Genomic DNA, 21,147 nt, shown 5'->3' on the forward strand with positions numbered 1-21,147 from the left:
CTCACTCCTCCCCTCTCCCTTCTCTCTCTCCTCCCCTCTCCCTTCTCTCTCTCCTCCCCTCTCCCTTCTCTCTCTCCTCCCCTCTCTCCCTTCTCTCACTCCTCCCCTCTCCCTTCTCTCTCTCCTCCCCTCTCTCCCTTCTCTCTCTCCTCCCCTCTCCCTTCTCTCTCTCCCCCCCCTCCCTTGTCTCACTCCTCCCCTCTCCCTTCTCCCTCTCCTCCCCTCTCCCTTCTCCCTCTCCTCCCCTCTCCCTTCTCCCTCTCCTCCCCTCTCCCTTCTCCCACTCCTCCCCTCTCCCTTCTCCCACTCCTCCCCTCTCCCTTCTCTCTCTCCTCCCCTCCTCCTTCTCTCTCTCCTCCCCTCTCTCCCTTCTCTCTCTCCTCCCCTCTCCCTTCTCTCTCTCCTCCCCTCTCCCTTCTCTCACTCCTCCCCTCTCTCCCTTCTCTCACTCCTCCCCTCTCCCTTCTCTCTCTCCTCCCCTCTCTCCCTTCTCTCTCTCCTCCCCTCTCCCTTCTCTCTCTCCCCCCCCCTCCCTTGTCTCACTCCTCCCCTCTCCCTTCTCTCACTCCTCCCCTCTCCCTTCTCTCTCTCCTCCCCTCTCCCTTCTCTCTCTCCTCCCCTCTCCCTTCTCTCACTCCTCCCCTCTCCCTTCTCTCTCTCCTCCCTCTCCCTTCTCTCTCTCCTCCCCTCTCCCTTCTCTCTCTCCTCCCCTCTCTCCCTTCTCTCACTCCTCCCCTCTCCCTTCTCTCTCTCCTCCCCTCTCTCCCTTCTCTCTCTCCTCCCTCTCCCTTCTCTCTCTCCCCCCCCCCTTGTCTCACTCCTCCCCTCTCCCTTCTCCCTCTCCTCCCCTCTCCCTTCTCCCTCTCCTCCCCTCTCCCTTCTCCCTCTCCTCCCCTCTCCCTTCTCCCACTCCTCCCCTCTCCCTTCTCCCACTCCTCCCCTCTCCCTTCTCTCTCTCCTCCCCTCCTCCTTCTCTCTCTCCTCCCCTCTCTCCCTTCTCTCTCTCCTCCCCTCTCCCTTCTCTCTCTCCCCCCCCTCCCTTGTCTCACTCCTCCCCTCTCCCTTCTCTCACTCCTCCCCTCTCCCTTCTCTCTCTCCTCCCCTCTCCCTTCTCTCTCTCCTCCCCTCTCTCTTCTCTCTCTCCTCCCCTCTCTCCCTTCTCTCTCTCCTCCTCCCCTCTCCCTTCTCTCTCTCCTCCCCTCTCTCCCTTCTCTCTCTCCTCCTCCCTCTCCCTTCTCTCCCTTCTCTCTCCTCCCTTCTCCCTTCTCTCTCTCCTCCCCTCTCCCTTCTCCCTCTCCTCCCCTCTCCCTTCTCCCTCTCCTCCCCTCTCCCTTCTCCCTCTCCTCCCCTCTCCCTTCTCCCTCTCCTCCCCTCTCCCTTCTCCCACTCCTCCCCTCTCCCTTCTCTCACTCCTCCCCTCTCTCTCTCACTCCTCCCCTCTCCCTTCTATCTCTCCTCCCCTCTCCCTTCTCTCACTCCTCCCCTCTCCCTTCTCTCTCTCCTCCTCCCCTCCTCCTTCTCTCGCTCCTCCTCCCCTCTCCCTTCTCTCACTCCTCCCCTCTCTCCCTTCTCTCACTCCTCCCCTCTCCCTTCTCTCTCTCCTCCCCTCTCCCTTCTCTCACTCCTCCCCTCTCCCTTCTCCATCTCCTCACACATTTCTCTGTTTACTTTCCCCCCTAATCATCCACATCTCAGTGCATTATGGCTACTAACTCCCTCTATCAAGACACAGTCTTCGAAATGAAACGCAGCCCTAGAAATGAGCTCCGGCCCATGGAGGCCAGGGCAGGATGGAGATCATCTCCTTCCAAGACCAGCTGCATCTCTGGAGCCACTGGGCACGTCCCAGTCCCCGTGGAGAAGCCAGGGCAGGCGCTTTTCTGTAAAGAGCTTCGTGCTGCCCAGCCACAGAGGGTCCAGCCTGCTCGTGGAAGCCGGGTTCTACTCCCAGTTTTCACAGCTGATTTCTGTCTGCCCTCAGAGCCTGTGAGAGTCTGTGAATCTTGAGCCCCTCATCCCCTCTGTGCTGGATCAACTTCACACACAGATGGAACCAACCTGGCTTTCGGGACAGATCACAGGTGGAAACGTCAACTAGACTAGCCACACAGGGCAACAACCCCGAGGAGCGGCCTGAGCGTTCTCGGGCACTGTTTCCTCTCGACCACACCCCTCACCTTTAGTTCCCGGGAAGCCTTGGTCTCCTTGGTCACCTTTGATTCCCTGCAGGCCGGGGGCACCTTTCTGACCTGGAGGAAAGTACAACATCGTCTTTGCACAGAATTCCAAAAGATATCCGTGTGCGTGTGTGTGAACACATGCAAGCATTGGGTTGGCCAAGAGGCTCATTCAGGTTTATTCTATAAGACCTTATAAAAACCTGAATGAACTTTAGCCAACCCAGTAGATACATATACACACAAACATTTACACACATGCTCACATGTACCTGCATATACATATACACACCTACAAACACACATGCATACATCACACACGCACGCACACACATGCACACACACACACACACAGTGAACACGTTTCCAGTTTACGCTCCTGGAAGAAAAGAGCATTCCTTGTAGTCAGCAATGTAAAACTTTTGAGGAAACTCTCCTCTCTGAAACCCCAGAAGTCACATTTTTCCAAACACGCAGCAAACCCTGAAACAGTCACAGCCGGTGGAGGGCACGCGACTCTGCTTTGGTAGCGATCCGGTTCCCACGCGTCCCCAGTTAGACTGCAAGGCGCCTGCAAGCTCAGCACTTGTTTTATTCACCTTGCATTCGCACGCACTGATTTCTCAGTTAAACCACATTGCCTGGAAGCTGGTAGGCACCCCATAAACATTTGCCTAAAACATTAAAAAATTAATGAATGGCCCAAATCCCCCATGATTTCTCATCGAGGAGCCAGTGATCCACTGGTTCTTAGGAAGGAAATCAGAACGTCTTTATACAGCCAGGCATGAGAGTCTACGAATGGGGCTGCCATCCAGAAAGGGCGTTTAAATGCGAAGAGGACAGAATCTCATACTAGCCATGCCAGTCTCTCGGCAGGAAGCGCCAGGGTTGGGGCCCTAGAGGCAGGGAAACGTGTCTTCAAGCAGCATCTCCTTGTGTCTTACCGTGAAACCCTGGAACTCCTGGAGGTCCCATATCACCCTTGGCTCCTGTGATTCCTGGAGAACCACCGATGCCCTAGACACACAAGGGAACGCCAGTCAGGCACCGCTCAAGGGACCCACGTCTCTCGAGTAGGCAGCAGTGGGGAAGCCAGGACAGCCCCTCTGTGTTCTGAAAGTGGCTTTGTGAACAAATAGGGCCTCATTGGTTTCTTAAAGATGTAGAAAGAGTGACAAAACCTCTGTGCGTGCTTAAATCCGGAGGCTGGAAATGGCAACACTCATTCATTCACTCTGTCCCTTCTGCTCATCCATCTATGTGGTCACTTCCAGGAGCAGGTGTAAATCTGACGTCCCACTGTCCCTACCACACAACATGATGCCATGAACAGAGTCGAAACTCCCTAAACATCTGTCGTGGCAACATCTGAACACCAAAGAACCTTCCTGGAAAACCTTCCTCCCAACACTCAACCACAGTGATTTTTCTTTAGAACTGACTTCATATCTTGTCTTAAAAGAGCTTTTTAATATGGGAAAAGAAACATTAAAAAACTAAAGAAGGATTATTTTCCTTTACAATACAGTGGTGTTCTTATATTTTAAAACTATTATCTTAATTTCTACATATTTCAACATAGTTGTTCCTTTCACAATACATAAGAAGTTGTATTGCTTCTTACATATATTTATTTGTTTTACTTTATTTTAACAAGGTAACTAAAATGACATGAACAAGTATTTGTAGATATGTATACATATAATCCAGTAGTCATGTATGGATGTGAGAACTGGACCATAAAGAGATCCAAAAAATGGATGCTGTCAAATCGTGGTGCTGGAGAAGACTCTTGAGAGTCCCTTGGACAGCAAGGAGATAAAACCAGTCCATCCTAAAAGAAATCAAGACTCAATATTCATTGGAAGAACTGATGCTGAAGTTGAAGCTCCAAAACTTTGGCCACCTGATGCAAAGAGCTGACTCACTGGAAAAGACCCCAATGCTGGGAAAGGTTGAAGGCAAGAGGGTGGCAGAGGATGAGGTGGTTGGATGGCATCACGGACTCAATGGACATGAATCTGAGCGAACTCTGGGAGCAGGGAAGGACAGAGGAGCCTGCAGCCCACAGGGTCGCACAATCAGACACGACTTGGCAACTGAACGGCAACATGCATACAACGCACGTGTGTATACACAGACACTGAGTGTGTATTTCTCTGTTACTGAGGCTCCTTTTTGCATCGTTTATGCGTAGGTTTTTAAGCCAGGCATTGAACTGTAATTTCCAGCATTCTAACATTTCGCTTCTGAGGGTTCGTGCGAAACTAGATCGCAAGGCTGTTCTAACAGCTGCTGCCGTGACTGCCAGACAAGGGACTGGTGAGAGAAGCTCCGGGACTATAACACGCATGTCACACAAGTGCACACGCCACACGCACGCACACACGTGTTATCTTTCGATCCCTTTCAAAAACAGGACCGCAAAAGAGACACTGATGTATAGAACAGTCTTATGGACTCTATGAGAGAGGGAGAGGGTGGGAAGACTTGGGAGAATGGCATTGAAACATGTAAAATAGCATGTATGAAACGAGTTGCCAGTCCAGGTTCGATGCACGATACTGGATGCTTGGGGCTGGTGCACTGGGACGACCCAGAGGGATGGAATGGGGAGGGAGGAGGGAGGAGGGTTCAGGATGGGGAACACATGTATACCTGTGGCGGATTCATTTTGATATTTGGCAAAACTAATACAGTTATGTAAAGTTTAAAAATAAAATAAAATTAAAAAAAAAAAAGAAAGAAAAACAGGACCTGCCAAGGGACAACTCACCGGCATGCCCTGGAATCCTGGGTCTCCCTTGGGCCCTGGAGCTCCCGGAGTGCCCGGCCAGCCTGGGCTCCCCTTGTCACCTTTCAGCCCCTCGAGCCCGGGGAGGCCTGGAGGCCCCATGGGTCCCGGATGCCCTGGCGGGAGACACACACTTGAGGTCAGAGGGAGGGCTGAGCTGCAAGCGTCACTAGAGCGTGCTTGGCACTGCCACCCAGATGCCCCCGACTGTTTACAGCAACATCTCGAGCCCTGAAGACATCCAGGCAGGTCCTGGAGGGAAGACTCAGCAGGCAGTAAACGCTGTGAGAAACACCCCAATCTCAGAGTCAGGTGTCCCGCGGGCCCTGTGCTCAGTGGCCGAGTCGCAGGGCAGCCGCCCTGCTCAGGGGGACAGAGGTCACGCTGGTTTTAAACCACCACCGTGCGTGGCCCTCGTGGTCCAGTCCTCTCCGTGATGTCCCGTCTCCCTCCCCCTAGTTACCTGTCGGGCATACCACGTTCCTTGACAGAAAGAACACAAGAAAAGCACCAAGCAACCGAGGCCCAAGCGACAGCGGCCCAGAGTCTTCAGTAGTTTCAAGGGGTAAAAAAAGCTGCCAGCTTCTCACAGAAAGCTCATTCAAGACTCTGATTATTCGTGTTACACCTGCGTACTTTTGTCCCTCTTTCGGCCCCAGCTCTGAGAGCATTAAACATCCTTACCTGGCAGGCCGGGTTGCCCTTGCGGGCCGCGGTCTCCTTTGGGCCCCTCTACCGCATGGCCTGGGGTCCCTGGCAATCCTGGCTGTCCCTGTGGTCCCGGGGGACCCATGAATCCTTGTTCTCCTTTGGATCCAGGAATTCCTGGGCTCCCGGCTAATCCGGGGAAGCCCACATCGCCCTTTGAACCTGAACAGTAAAGACAGTTGAGACGGTGGTGAAATGCAGGGAGGAAGAGAAGCCCAGTGCACCACGGGGGAGGGAGGCACCTCCAGAAGGCCCAGGAGGAAACCAGAGCTGGGGGCCCTTCTCCCTCCTTTCTACTGAACAACGGTCCAAACTCCCGCCACAGCCCACCTGGAAAAGGAAAGCTGAGGATACCAGGAACCTGCCATTCCTTATGCTCTTTAAAGCACGTGTTCTACGGCAAAGGGACTTGCACATATGTGGAGACAAGCCTGCAGGTATGGCACTGCTGAAATTAAGGGCTTGTTCCATCCACAGGCGAATGAAGAAGCACATGGTGTCATATCCACCCCAAGGAGCTCGACTCAGAAGAAGGAGTGAACGACGGACACAGTAGTGGAACTATGGCCCTGGTGACTCTCAGGCTCCTTATGCCGAGCTAAAGAAGTCAGGCTGAAACGCACATGTTGCAGGACTCCATCTGTGTAAAATCCTAGCTAGTACAAGCTAATCGACAGTGCCAGAAAGCAGACCAATGGCTACCTGCGGTGGAGTGGGGTGGAGGGGGCAGGAAGGGACAGGAGGGGGCTGGCAAGGCAGCCCGGGGAACTTCCGGGGCAGCGACGTGCTCACATCTCAGACATGCTGTTATTTACATGGATGTGTACACATGTATATCAGAGAAGGCAATGGCACCCCCCCTCCAGCACTCTTGCCTGGAAAATCCCATGGAACCTGGTGGGCTGCAGTCCATGGGGTCGCTAAGAGTCAGACATGACTGAGCGACTTCACTTTGACTTTTCACTTTCATGCATTGGAGAAGGAAATGGCAACCCACTCCAGTGTTCTTGCCTGGAGAATCCCAGGGACGGGGAGCCTGGTGGGCTGCCGTCTATGGGGTCGCACAGAGTCGGACACGACTGAAGGGACTTAGCAGCAGTACACATGTATCAAGAATTATCAAACTGTACACTTTTAAATGTATGCAGTTTATTACATGCCAGTAATACCTCAATAAAGCTGTTTTTTTAAAAATTTCTAAGTCAGAACTTGTAGGAAGAAAACTGCATGTTTAGTTTTAAACCTATTACACCAAACTTGTCAAAAAATGACAAAATTCTAGGACCGTCTTAAGGTTAGTAAGGAAAAGGAAGAAGGGAAAGAAATGGGGTCACCATCTAGAAGGATAAGGACCCTCCTTGGGGTCCCTCCCACATGCGCCCACATCACGAGGCTGTGAATCCAAGACACCGCACAGCACGCGGGGGCTTGTCACACACCAGCGGAAGGGGTCTGCTCTACTGTCCCAGACCCTCATCTATTGCCACCCTAAGTCCAAGGGCTTCCCTGGATCCACCCGCCCTGCCCTGACGGCGCTGTGTGAGCCAGCAGTTCGCTGAAAAGGAAGAACAGATTTAGCAAATGTGTTACCTTTCTCTCCTTTGCTCCCTGGAAACCCTGGGAATCCTCTTCCAGGTAGACCTACAAGATAAAGGTGAGAAGCCAGGCTTACCTCTCCTAAAGCAGCCGAGCTGCAGAAGCAGCACAAAGAAATGCCCACTCTTTGTGCCAAAACCATGCACTATTTGCTAGACACAAAGAAGTCACTTCACTGTATTTGCAAGTAAAATTACATTCCTATAGTTGTTCTAAGACACCGTGGACTGGATATAGTAATGTGGTACGTTTTCCCAAGTACCTCTTCCTACTGTTGTTCTAAGACACCGTGGACTGGATATAGTAATGTGGTACGTTTTCCCAAGTATGTCTTCCTACAGTTGTTCTAAGACACCGTGGACTGGATACAGTAACGTGGTACGTTTTCCCAAGTACCTCTTCCTACAGTTGTTCTAAGACACCGTGGACTGGATACAGTAACGTGGTACGTTTTCCCAAGTACGTCTTCCTACAGTTGTTCTAAGACACCGTGGACTGGATACAGTAACGTGGTATGTTTTCCCAAGTACGTCTTCCTACCGTTGTTCTAAGACACCGTGGACTGGATACAGTAACGTGGTACGTTTTCCCAAGTACGTCTGAGCTCAGAACCACTAAAGCATTTAGTAGAAACAACCTGTACAAATGGGTACTAATCTCCCATTATTGTCTGAAGACTCACAAATGGGCTTTTCTCAGATGACCATTCAACTGACAGCTACTCTCAAAGGTGGCGCAGAGAGCCAGGTGGGCCAGCAGACAGCAGGGAGCCCACCAATGTGCATTAAGCGTGTGAGGCAAGATCCGAAGGAGGGAAGTGGCTGTGGTGGCACTTTTAATGAAGTATTTTTATAGGAAAATGAACGTACATAATACAAACCTAAGGCTCATAGAATGAAAACGTGAACTGTAGAAAGAGGCCAGTGCCAGCCGTCAGGGAGCCTCTGGCCACCCATTCCCAGCTCTGCCGCCCTCGCTCCATCCCCACAACCTGGGGTCACCTGTTTCACATTGAGTGTTACCCTCTTGCTACTGGGTTGACCAAAAGTTTCATTTGGGTTTTTCCATCAGATGTCACTCCATCTGCGTGACCGTTAACTCCACATATACACGCGCATTATTACAGGTGTGGCTGCCGTCACTGCACCTCACAGCCTGCACTTTCTGCCCAAGTGGCCTTGTCCCCATCAGGGAGAGGAGCAGACTCAGGGGACAGCAACTATTCCCAGGACCATCTGTCTAAAGGGAGGAAGGCCAGGCAGAGAAAGCAACGGTCTGGGCTTTCTGCATGTGTCTCTTTCACTCACCACAAGAGCTCAGGCCATTTCAAGGGCAGGTGCCCAGAGGTATCTGTGGAATAAGCGAGCACTGCTCCTCCCCTTCTCATCCCGCCCTGCCCAGGCATCCACGTCACCATCCATAGACACAAGCATGGAACAACGCAGGCGCCACCTTACACGGGCCCCGGTCACTCAGCGAGGAACGGGAAGCTCAGGGAGACGTGCATTCCAGGGCATAGCCTCACTCTGAGAGGGAACGGACGCCCAACGTACCTGACTCGCCCTTCTCTCCCACCGACCCTGGGATTCCATCGCTGCCAGGCTCCCCTTTCTGGCCGGCTGGACCCGTGGGGCCAGGCTTCCCAGGAAGACCTCAAAGAGAACGGTCAGACTGGTCAGCACCCTGGTCTGTGTAGAAAATGCACCACCATTCCCAACATGCTTCTGAGGGGCCGTTCCCACTCCCCGAGCAGGCCCGGCTTCCCGGAAGTTGCTCCTGAATCCCCTTCAGAAGGGACCACTGGGTGCTGACCCCCAAAAGCTGGAGTGAGCGGAGACAAAGCGTATCCATCAGTCATGCCAACCAGGAAAACTTGTTTCTAAAACCAGTTCCAGTCTAAATGGTGTGAAGACCTTGGACGACCCTGGAAGCGCCCCCAGATGCAGTCTATTCAACTGGAGGAGGAGGTGTGACCCCACAGGTCATCCAGAGGTCACGCAGACTGACGCCCCGTGACCTCCCTCCACAGGCCCCCACGTATCCTGAAATGTGGTTTCTACCTGCTTCTCCTTTGATGCCAGGAATGCCATCCAGTCCCGGGAGGCCTTTGTCACCTTTCTCTCCAGGCAACCCAGGGCTTCCTAAGAAAGAGCAGAACACCCAGTTCCCGTGACCGTGATTTTCTCTTTGCCACCCTTGGACCCCGAACTCGGGAGGAGGCTGGCCCACTTACCCGGATAGCCAACACTTCCTGGGGAGCCTTTGGGGCCCGGAGACCCGGGCATCCCTGGGATCCCAGTGCTTCCTTTCTCTCCCTTCTCGCCGGGGCTTCCGGGAAATCCTGCTAAGCCCTGGTCTCCCTGTGGGTGGAGATTGGGCCCATTAATGCTGTATCTGCCCCAGACACGGGTCTGGAGGTGCCTCCTGTATACACGCAGGCGCAGGGATGACCGCCTGTATACACGTGGGTGCAGGGACAACCGCCTGTATACACGTGGATGTGGGGATGACCACCTGTATACATGTGGGTGCAACAACTCCTGCCTGGCAGAACTCCACTTCTGCATTTCTAAAGAGGGAATCGAAGCCCACTCTGGAAACCGAGGAGGAGCCAGAAACCCAGTGGCAAAGAGCAGCTGCCTGTTTTGCTTCTCTAGTTCCTCCTTCGCTTCGCCCCATGATAATTTGCTGCTCCAGCTCTCAGCAAGTCTCAGGTCCTCCCTGGGGGAGGCGGGGAGACTGTTTCGTTAGGATTCATTCACTGTGCAGAGCTGCTTACTACACAGTCCCTGGCAGCCTTTGGTGAGGGAGGGAGACAGGTGGGACTGGGTTATGCGGGAATGGGTGGGAGGGGCTTCCACGTGATAGGTGGGAGGGGCTTCCAGAGACAGATGGGAGGGGCTTCCAGAAACAGGTGGGAGGAGCTTTCGAGCAGACGCTGTTACCTTGTCCCCGGGCCGTCCTGGAATCCCAATGCCAGGCAGCCCCGCCTGCCCTTTCTCTCCTTTTGCCCCCTTGTCTCCAGGTAAGCCAGGAATGCCCTGCGGGCCAGGGATGCCAGCCACACCTTTTGGTCCTGGCATTCCTAGAAACACACACAACGGAGGCAGAATGTATGGTTAGCCGGTGCTAATATTACAAATAAGAACGCGCCTCAGCAGCCGGTAGAGAAGGAGGCGGCAGAACACACATCCCTCCTTTCTCGGGCTGTGCGCCATCCAGGCGGGGGCCAGTCATCCCGCCCGGGAGAAGGACGCTGGGAAACAGCCTTCCTGTCTTTTAAAGACAGTCACATTACAAAGGGGAAAGGAATATGCTAACCGCTCAGCCCACGCCTACTTTCCCAACAGCATAAAGCGGCTTCCACGTCCTTTATTCTGCAGTCAAACTTCACTACCCAAATGAATCAGAGGGGGTGTGACGCAGGTCATGGAGAACAGAAGTGTGCCTGCTTCCACGACTGATGTGGGCAGTCAGACTAATTTATAAATAGGTGCCCACAGCAGCTGGACGTTCATGTCTTAAATAAAGAGTGAGCCTCTCACAGGCCGGGGGAGGAGCCGTGAGCAGGCCTCATGGCCTGGCTTGTGGCCCCAGGAGATTCTGAGAAGCCTTGGGAGCCAGACCACCCCGGCCCTCAGCTCTCAGCTCTCTGTCTCCTCTGTGGCAGCTGCCAGCTCAGCACCGGGGCAGAGGGCCCAGGAGAGTCCTCTGAGCTAATGCCAGGAGAGCAGGAGCCTCTGGTGCTGAGAAAACTGAGTGGAGAATTAATCGCCTTTTCGATGGATCCAGATAGACACACCTAGAGGAAGCCCACAGCCTACCACCCATGTTGATCTTGTTAAACTGGGAGGGCTTTTGTCTGTTTTTTTAAGCCATGGTCAAAGGGTCAGCCAAATGCCCACCATCCCTAGGCTGTGAGTCTGTGTAAAAGACACGTCTCCCTGGATTACGTCCTCAGGCAGTGGGCCTCACGTAAGGCTTGCCCCAGCAGCCCAACAGCTGCCACAGGCACGCCTGGAAGAAGCCCCCTTGCCGAAGCCCCACATACCTGGTAGGCCCATTCCACCAGTGGATCCTTTGGGACCAGGAAGTCCCGGAGCACCTGGGATCCCGCTCACACCTGGATCACCTTTAGGTCCTGGGATCATAAAGACAAAAACCCAACAGGTCAACAGCCACGAAAAGTGACAGGTAACACGTCCCCATACGAGCCCCTGCCGTGCGGGCAACCTTGGACTTCCCACTGTACCTGGCTGCCCAGGGTGTCCTGCCTGACCGTCCTTTCCCGGCACGCCTGGGGTTCCCGGGTCTCCCCGGGATCCTTTATCACCAGTCGGACCAGTTTGTCCTGTACAACACAGGAAAAAAAAAAAATAATGATGATGCAAGTCTGCTTAAAGCAAGCGGTAGAAACACAGGTTGGTGTGTTATCATGCGGGAAGAACTGAAAGCCCATCCACTCCCCTCCCCGCCCCGCAGGTGGAGCTCCCCGACGTCACCTTTCTCGCCTTGGTCTCCCTTCTCGCCCTTCATGCTGCCCATGTCCACCTTGTCCATGGAGCCTGGCTTGCCGGGGAGCCCCACATCGCCTTTGTCACCCTTGAAGCCAGGGTCTCCCCTGGGTCCCGAAGAGCCGGGGAAGCCGTGGTCCCCTGCAGAGAGAGGAGGCACACGTGACACGTGGCCAAGGGCCCTGGGCAGTGACCAGCGCAGCGTTCTTTCTGGCCAGTAGAAGCAACTGACAGACAAGGAACAAAGAACAAGCAGCCTCTCCGAAAGCGGCGCTCAAGGGCCAGCGTCCGCCTCACCCAGAGGAAGTGACACCAGGCAGACGGACAATAAGCCATTTCCAGAGTTCATCACCTGCTAATACTTCCAACACATGAGACTTCAACTCTCAATTTAAATAAATGACATTTTTCTCTCCTTCCTAAATCCCTTCATGACTCCTGGTCACAGTGATCCCTCAACTCTACATGAAGTAACGGAAGGGGAACTCGGTCCCATTCAACTACACAAATCACCACTTTTATGTCTAAGGTTCAAAGTCAATTTTGTTTAAAAAAAAAAAACAATATTATTTTGGACTAAATGTCATGATAGGAAATAAAAATTAAGACTTGTAAACTTGCTCTGTTTGCTACTTTGACTCTAAAGACTCAGTTCCTTTGACCTTGCATGATTGAAGATTCCACTATTTCTAAAAAAAACAAAACTCAACAGTGCCAACAAAGAAAACCCCAAAACCTGTCTTCTCTTTGACTTTTTGGTAGGGCACAGGCTGTAATCCCCATGAATCATGAGTTACATGAGGGGGACTTCTGGACCCCTCACTTGACCTTCTTCTTTCCTAGGTTTCCTGGGATGAACTACAACCTACAGCGATTAGAGAATTTCCCACAAGGCACTGGGGCCCAGACAGACACAACACAAGCTTTTCCGAAGTCACCACTCCTTACCTTTGGCACCTGGCAATCCTGGCACGCCCGCTGGTCCTGGTGAGCCGGGCTGCCCCGGAGTCCCCATGACTCCCATCTCTCCCTTGGGACCTGTGGCCGGACAGAAGGAGCATGAATGTTGGTGGCGGAGGCCGAACGAGAGTCGTGAACAAGAGCCAGGAGGCACTTCCCCAGGCCCACGTGGGTGGAGCTCACAGTCGCTCACCTGGAATGCCAGGCTGGCCGGGGGTGCCCTGCTGTCCAGGAAGGCCAGGCAGCCCAGACTGCCCCGTCAGGCCGGGGAGCCCCTGGGACCCTTTGTCTCCTTTGGGGCCCGGCATGTCCAGGCCTGGGAAGCCGGGGAAGCCTTTCTCTCCTTTCACTCCGGGGGGGCCTGAGACGGGGAAGAGAAGGGGCGTCAGCAGGACTGGCGGGGTGTCCGGCAGTGCCCTGAACCCCGTGCACCCGTGACTTTCTGCAGAAGGTGTGTGGCTGTGGCCACATCAGGGCGGGGGCCATGGAGCTGCTCCCCGTCCTCAGACAGTGGTGTGTGGGGCCGCCGCTGGGCATGCCCTGTCCCAAGACCAAGCTCCCTCTGCCCGCCGGGGCATCGGCAGCAGGCTCCTCCCCAGCCCTTCTGCGGTGGTGAGACTCAGCCCAGCGTCCCCCGCATGGCTCTCCCTGGCTGTCCTCTGCTGCCCACCACCACTGTCTCACTTGATGATGGTTATAAAGGCAGAAGCAGGTTCTAGACGCGGACTCCTATGTGTTACCCACGACGCGGACTCCTGTGTGTTACCCACGACGCGGACTCCTGTGTGTTACCCACGACTCACTACCCCTCCTGTGGAAGCATCAGACAGAGGCGCCGATCCTTCTGAATTAAATAAAAAAGGTACTGAATATACAATAAAGGGGAAGTGTCTTTGGCACATAAACCAAGTTCAGAGAGAGGAAGAGAATGGCATCCCTGACTTTGTGTGTGTGTGTGTTAGTCGCTCAGTCCTATCCAACTCTCTGCGACCCCATGGACTGAAGCCTGCCAGGCTCCTCTGCCCATGGAGTTCTCCAGGCAAGAATACTGGAGTGGGCTGCCTTATCCCTTCTCCAGGGGATTTTCCTGACCCAGGGATCACACTTAGGTCTCCGGCTTTATAGATGGATTCTTTACCATCTGAGCCATCAAACCTGTATCCACAAAATAGAGATTATCCACAAAAGAGCTGACTCTTCCCCTTTGAGCCACAGATTGTGAGTTAGGGAAAGGGGGCATTCTGGAAGAACGCAGTATCACCTGATGACCCTGGGGGTCCCTGTCCTCCGGGGGGGCCCATTGCTCCAGGGGGGCCGATTCCAGGGACTCCCGGAGCTCCTTTGGGGCCTTGAAATCCAGGTGGTCCTGGGTCACCTGGATGGGGAAGAAACAGTGACCACTCGCGAAGGGGCACGGCCGTGTCGGGGTGCAGCACCCACCACACCAGGTACCGGGAAGCTGTCCAGGGTTCTCATCATTCATTCAACAAACATTTACTGGGGCCTCGTAGGGGCTCTGAGGCCACACGAGAAACAGGCCCCTTCCCTGCCACCAGCTGGATTTGCCCGTAAGACGTTACCTCTGAGCCCCTGGAGGCCTGGGGGGCCGATGGCGCCATGCTCTCCAGGAATTCCCGGTCCTCCAATGTTTCCCTTCTCCCCAGGGGTGCCGGGGATGCCAGGTATCCCGGGCAGGCCTTTGAGTCCCGGCAGACCAACTCCAGGCTCGCCCTGGAGACCAGAAGCACAGAGAAGCCGGTGACCCTCCAAGCCGAGGTTTGTGGGATGTCACACCTGGCGTGCACTTGGGGAGCTCTTTTGCTGCCTGTGGCTCGGGCCATGGAGAAGGGGCCTAAGGACCCTGCAGTGCTCAGGGCAGTCCCCATCACCACGAATCCCTGGGCCCAAATGTCCATGTCACGGAAGCTGAGAGAGGCTGCTGCCCACCCTCCTCGGGGCTTCATGTTGCTTTCTTCCTCCACTCCCGATAAGACACGTTGCACACGGAGACCCAGGACGCACACAGGCAACAGCACAGACGCGAAGCGGAAAAAAATGATTCCTCCGCAAAGATGCAGGACTGCGTGCCACCCCATGTCCCTTGGTATTTCCTGTCTGATGCTATTCCACATAAAACACGCTGACCCAACACACCCCATGAGATTAGCAGCCTATGATTTATGTGCCCAGTTCATCACAGCGATGTGGACAGCAATCTGGGGAATGCTCGATACGTACCTTCTGGCCAGGTGGACCGGGGTTGCCAGGTAAGCCGTTGAAGCCTTGACGACCTGGATTCCCAGGAGGTCCAGCGTCTCCAGGTAAACCATCAACGCCTGTTTGGAAGCGTCAAAAAAATCAATGTAAATCAATGTAAAACACTATTCCTGACATCCTCCTCTTCTTTAACCTGCTCAGATGAACTTGAACAGACTTGAGGGGGTCAGCAAGGAAGATGAGACCAGGCTGGGCCTGGTGGGGAGCAGCTGGGGGCAGGGACCACTCATGGTGCCGGCCACCCCCTCCTCTTTCTCCCTCTGTCCTGCCCCTCCGTTCCTTTCCTTCTTTGCAAATTTTTTTTCCCATCTGCTCCCTGCAAACACATCACACCAGTATTTGCAGACTGGGAATGGCGATTTAGACTCTGGGGACCCTGAGTGAGGTCAGGGGCATCCCCGTTGCCTGGTTAGAAAACCAGCCCAGATCTCCCAGTGCAGACCTGGATCTTTAAAAAACAAAAATCCTTGGGCCACACCACACAACGCACGGGAACCTGGTTCCCTGCCCAGGGACTGAACCCGCGCCGCGTGCATTGACCGAGCGGAGTCTTTGCCACTGGACTGCCAGGGAAGTCCCCGAACCCGCACGTGAGCAAGACCCCTCATGAGGCTCCAGCAGGGCTCACCTTTGGGACCGGGAGGACCAGGAAATCCAATCCCAGGCTGGCCAATGGCGCCCTTCTCTCCGGGGAGGCCTGGCCTTCCGGGGCTTCCAGGAAAACCTCGGTCACCTGCGGCGGGAGAGGCTGGTGTCAGAGGAGAACAGGAGCACCTTCCCAGGGGGCCCCCAGGTGAACCGGTGAGAATCCTAAGGGTACCTTGTGGCCCCTGGAAGCCAGGGGACCCGGGAAGTCCTTCTGCTCCAGGGGGGCCGGGCAAGGGCACGACTTTTCCCGCCTCTCCCTTGGGACCTGGGGAAAGAGAACAAACGCTTGGCGTGAGGGCCGCAGCCTCACATCCGGGAGAGCAGCCCTGTCCACATGCCTCCCTGCCTTCCTCCCACTGAAGCCTCTCTCACAGAGACCGACTGCCTCTTCTCCACAAACGTCCAGACTGACCCGGACATTCGGTCGACACAGGCATCCCTTACGTGTCCAAAACAAGAGTCACAAAAAGCTGAAAACTCTGCACACACAGACAGCAAGGCAACCCCGGGTCACCATCTGTCCAAGTCAGGACCCTCTGGCTGGCCCCTCTGAGCGTCTCAGATAGGATTGGCTCTCAGCTGCTCTGAGGCCCGTCTGCTGGAAGTCATCTTCAGGACCTGCTCCACGGGTGACGCGAGCAGGGTTATCGCCAGCAGCCCAGAAAAGCCTCCTTTCCCTCTGCAAGCTGGGAGGGGCAGACCCAGCCCCAGGCGCCCGTGCCTGCGAGGACCACTGGGTGTCAGGATTGAGCTGTGTCAGGGAAGGACCACGGGCCTCATCCCCACTGAATCATCGTGTACCTTAAAGAATTCAGGATAAGGAGGCCCTCCCGAGGGCGGCCGGCACTCTCGTTAGCTACAGACTGTGGGAACCGCCGGGGCCTGACCCCAACACATCTCTGCTATCAGCTCCAGGCCTGGGAACGAGGCTTTTACGATCCTCAAAGTAAACACAGCTCTGGCAGATCAGAGCAGCTGGGTCTCTAACCCCAGAGCTGCCGGGGTCTGGAATGGCCCAGGGACCTTCCAGAATGTGGACGACTGACCAGCAGCACTGCGAGCATTCCACCTTTGGGAACCTTCTTATCATCCTCTCAAGACCTATCTGTGTGTACCCCACTGGCTTTTCTGATGGTGGTGGTTTCTGACCGAGAAAAAAAGCTGATTCCTATTTACACTCTGCAAGTGTTCAGATTCAGAGAAGGAAATGGCAACCCACTCCAGTACTCTTGCATGGAAAATCCCAGGGACGGCGGAGCCTGGTGGGCTGCCATCTGTGGGATCGCACAGAGTCGGACACGACTGAAGCAACTTAGCAGCAGCAGTGTTCAGATTCAAGAAACACAAAGAACACTCGAGACGGTGCTCCAGGAATCAGGAGTAGGAGGGCCCCTTCTCCAAGACCAAGGGGCTTCCTAAGTCAAGCCCAGGATGTTCTGCCCCGAAAGGAATCATAAATGAGACATTTCTCAGATCCTTGCTAAACAGCAAACAAGTCAGTCCTAACTTAAGGCCAAGTAACCAGTGATCACCTAGCAATGACATTAGGAATAACCGACACAGAAGGCTGGGTTTGGACTTCCATCAAAGGCTGCTGGCATTTCCTGCGGCACCGAGCTGATGACTGTACGCTGTGCCTTCACAGGGAGGTGGCGGCGCCCAGCGGGGGCCGAGACTGGTGAAACTTGGGGCTGGACACCGGCTCGGGACGGGGGGCAGCTCTTCCTGGAAACTCTGACCGTCCACTGAGTCACTGCACTCCTCGGGGTTTCCTGCTCACGCCACGGGAATCATCCCTGGCCACCTTTCACTCGCTTCTCCAACTTTTAAAACGTCCCAGTAAAGTCACGTCTTCTGTCCTCTGTGTCCCGGTCACTCCTGACCTCTTCTTTTCTAAGTTTTGCAGGCAACCATGTCAGTGTTCCCTTTCTTCTCAGTGGTCATTCAGTCGCTAGGTCGAGTCTGACTCTCTGTGACCTACGGACTGCAGCACGCCAGGCGCCCCTGTCCTTCACCATCTCCTGGAGTTTGCCCAGACTCATGTCTATCGCGTGAACCATCTCATCCTCTGTCGTCCCTTTCTCTTCCTGCCCTCAATCTTTCCCAGCATCAGGGTCTTTTCCAATGAGTCAGTTGTTCACATCAGATGGCCAAAGTACTGGAGCTTCAGCTTCAGCGTCAGTCCTTCCAATGAATCACAGTCAGCTAACAATGAGCAGCCGTGTGCGGGCCCTGGCGAGCCCCCTTCCCTGCGGTCCCTGACGATGAACCAGTGACGGTGATGCCATGGAGCACATCCGGTGGACCCCTCACACAGCCTGCCCCCCACGCCCTCTGCTGACGCCAGGCGGTGGGCCCTGGGAGGGTGGGAGCTCTGGCTTGCTTCCTCTCCGGTCACTTAGCAGCATGCGTGGCACCCGGAGCGACACGAAAACTGCCAGGTGACTGAAACTAGCATGGAGCTAAATAGCCAAGTCGACGCGGCTGTGGGTCAGTCACTGAGTGTGTGCAGATCAGCGGAGGGGTGGGAAGGACGTGGCCTGGGAGACACAGAAGCCAAAACGGGCCACGCATCAGGGAAAAAGGGAGCTCGGGCTTATGCTGTTTTAACATCCACATAAAGGGCTGATTTTCGCTGGTACATACGGCGTGTGCGTGCTGCGTGCTAAGTTGCTTCAGTCATGTCCCACTCTGCAATCCCCTGGACTGGAGCCTGCCAGGCTCCTCTGTCCATGGGATTCTCCAGGGAAGAATACTAGAGAGGGCTGCCATGCATGGCATAGTTATTTACAAGGAAATTACCTTAAATTCAACTTCTTGTCATCCAGATGCGACACACATCACCCGGCCCAGCTCATAAAGGAAGGGATGACATATGGGAATGCTAAGGAAGGACCTGTCCAGGCCACAGTCCACCTCCTGGCAGGACTGAAACCAGACCCACACCCGCACCTGGCTGAGCCCAGGCTCCTGGTGCTCTGGGGCAGCACCCGAGGACCTCGGGCCTCACCTGGCTGGCCTGGGGCCCCGGGGGTTCCTGGGAAGCCCATCTGTCCTTTGTCACCAATGGGGCCAATCGGGCCAAAGCCTGGAGGCCCCGGAGGGCCGATGTCGCCACGGCTCCCGGGGAATCCGACGCCTCCCGGGGGGCCACGCTCCCCTTTCAATCCTACTGAACCCTGGAGTGAAAAAGAGAGCGTTATCAGCAGACATACCAGCGCTCCGACCCAGCACACATTTCCCAGCATCCGTGGTAAATGAGTGACCAGGGTCTAACATGGCTGTGCTACTTATTTACCTCGACCCGTCAGCAAAGGTCAACCTGCAGTTAATCAGTGAAACCAGCATTCTTCCGTCTCAGCAGAGCGATCACCCTGCCTGCCTCCCCCCAGACCAGGGCACACGCCACAGAGGAAGGCATTTATCTCTGGAATCTTCTCTGAAAGGGTGACTTGAACGCCATTAACTTTAAACTTCACCTCCCACCCAACAGGTGGGCACCTTTTCAGTTCCCCCAGATCCATCAGAAGACAGTGGCCCCCTTATCATCTCATTGTTCAAGGCGAGGTCCTCAGCTCCTGAGTTTACAGACCACAGCTTTCCCAGGGGACGAGAGACGAGTCTGTCTATGACAATGACCCCCGAGTGGAAACAGGCAGTTATGATATTAATGACTCATTTATCTACCTATCCATCTGTCAAGCACACGTTCAGAGTCTGGGAATCCACCTACCGGGGAGCCTCTGGGGCCGGGCAGACCCGGTTGGCCGTCTCTTCCGGGGGAGCCCGCTCTGCCTGGCATGCCGGGCTGGCCTGGGAAGCCGGGGTCTCCTTTGTCGCCTTTGAGCCGTATGTCGAAGTAGATCTCACCAGGCTCGCCCTTGGCTCCCGGCTGGCCCATGAGCCCCGGCGCACCTTGCGGACCCTGCAAGAACAGAACATTATGATGCCCCCGGCAAAGACGCTGGTCCGGAGAGCAACGCAGAGCCAACAAGGAGCCAGGACGCCTGGGCCAAGTGGGAACGGGCACTGGTTTCCTCGTTCCCTGTCTGGGAGCCAGCCAGCAGCTCTGTGACCAAGCCCTGAGCTGACCTCACTGCCGCGTTGCCCTGAAAAAGCCTTTAGGAGGGATTGCTGGCAGGGGCAGGCACAAAGCAGCTGTCCCCAGCCCGTGGGCCAGTCCCCAGTGACTTTCTTGCCTTTCACAACTGCTAACATTGCCCAGAACAGGTCAGCTCTGACTGGAAGGAGCTGGATTGAGACTCCTTGGGCCCAGGAGCCAGAGTCGGAGCTGGGAACAGCCACGTTCTCCACGTCTGGCCAGTGCTGAAATCAACGCAGCTTCCCTTCCATGCTCACAGCCCTAATTCTGGAAGAGATGAGAGGGTGCAAGGCACCTGGGCAGAGGAGACGCCCGTGGTGAGCACCCGGCCAGCTCTGTAACCACGACGCTGAGCCGTCAATGGAACACGAGTAAGTTTCCCAAGAGACTATCTCTCAGCTCCTGGAAGGCAGGATCCTCAAGGGAGGCCCACACCCCTAGAAGGTGCTTCCTCCAGCCTCCGGAGCAGAGGGAAGGGCCAGGGCTTCCAACGACTGTCTCAGTGAGCTGCTCTGAGAGGAGTCTGCAGGCTCCCTGCTCACTAGGCAGGATTCGTGTGGCTTGAGCCCCTTTTTGTAAACTCCCTTTGAAATGGATTTTGGATGTCTGTGAACCACACATACACACATGCACACACACACACGCACTCACGCACGCACACACCTCTGTGTCTATGTGTAACCTGGGCTCCTCAATGGAGAGAGCCAGGGGGCAGGGAGACACCCAAATCTACACAAGCTTTAGACGTCAACACAGCTCCCATTCCCCACACGCCTGCGAGGTGTCCCATCCTGGGGCACCCCTGACTCTTAACCCAACTCTGCAGGGAAACCACGGGAACGACCACTCTGCAGGTGAGGAGCTAATATTCAGAGAAGGTCAGTGATATGCCCAGGACCGCACGCCAGAAAGTACTGATTTCCCGCCGCAGAGCCCATCCTGGGTCCCCCTACACCCTGTGGGCCCCGTGGAGTCAGGTGTTATCTAGGAAAGCCTGCCTTGGACACAGACATGGGGGCTCGGCTCGGAGGGGTTTGGGGGCTGGCACGCTAGGGAGACATCACCATGGGGCTGACATGTGTCTGCTCATCTGGCCTCCAAGGAGTCAGACGGTGCCAGCTAAGTTGTGGGGAGGCTGCTCCGCCCAGACGGGCAGTTACCCCTTCTCAGAGACGCAGCCAAAAACAGCCAGGGCTCTTCCAGAAGTCGGGAGAGGGGCGACAAGGCTGCACTGCCCACTACTCTTTAAAAACTTAACATTAAGCCTCAGTTCCTTAGTCTCACAGCCACACTTCAAGGACTCAGTAGCCACCACCGGCCAAGGGTGCCCAAACTGGACAGTGCTGACTGAGGAGGTCTCTCCTGGCA

At 55.1% G+C, this 21,147-nt stretch overlaps 1 protein-coding gene across 1 annotated transcript in view; it reads right to left on the minus strand.

The window, feature by feature from the left end:
- COL4A1 (collagen type IV alpha 1 chain) overlaps positions 1-21,147 on the minus strand; it is a 142,217-nt gene that overhangs the window by 17,497 nt on the left and 103,573 nt on the right. The window contains exons 25-45 of the mRNA XM_055543012.1: positions 19,411-19,602; positions 18,688-18,856; positions 15,850-15,942; positions 15,658-15,762; positions 14,991-15,088; positions 14,333-14,483; positions 14,014-14,127; positions 12,946-13,113; positions 12,741-12,830; positions 11,781-11,933; positions 11,531-11,629; positions 11,330-11,419; positions 10,224-10,363; positions 9,512-9,638; positions 9,339-9,419; positions 8,832-8,930; positions 7,273-7,323; positions 5,659-5,844; positions 4,957-5,090; positions 3,125-3,197; positions 2,178-2,249 (exon numbers count right to left, since the gene is read on the minus strand). Of these exons, the coding sequence (XP_055398987.1) occupies positions 2,178-2,249; positions 3,125-3,197; positions 4,957-5,090; positions 5,659-5,844; positions 7,273-7,323; positions 8,832-8,930; positions 9,339-9,419; positions 9,512-9,638; positions 10,224-10,363; positions 11,330-11,419; positions 11,531-11,629; positions 11,781-11,933; positions 12,741-12,830; positions 12,946-13,113; positions 14,014-14,127; positions 14,333-14,483; positions 14,991-15,088; positions 15,658-15,762; positions 15,850-15,942; positions 18,688-18,856; positions 19,411-19,602 (2,485 nt within the window). The remainder of the gene's footprint in view (positions 1-2,177; positions 2,250-3,124; positions 3,198-4,956; positions 5,091-5,658; positions 5,845-7,272; positions 7,324-8,831; positions 8,931-9,338; positions 9,420-9,511; positions 9,639-10,223; positions 10,364-11,329; positions 11,420-11,530; positions 11,630-11,780; positions 11,934-12,740; positions 12,831-12,945; positions 13,114-14,013; positions 14,128-14,332; positions 14,484-14,990; positions 15,089-15,657; positions 15,763-15,849; positions 15,943-18,687; positions 18,857-19,410; positions 19,603-21,147) is intronic.

This window comes from Bubalus kerabau, chromosome 12 (assembly GCF_029407905.1).
Source record: "Bubalus kerabau isolate K-KA32 ecotype Philippines breed swamp buffalo chromosome 12, PCC_UOA_SB_1v2, whole genome shotgun sequence".
Taxonomy (NCBI): domain Eukaryota; kingdom Metazoa; phylum Chordata; class Mammalia; order Artiodactyla; family Bovidae; genus Bubalus; species Bubalus kerabau.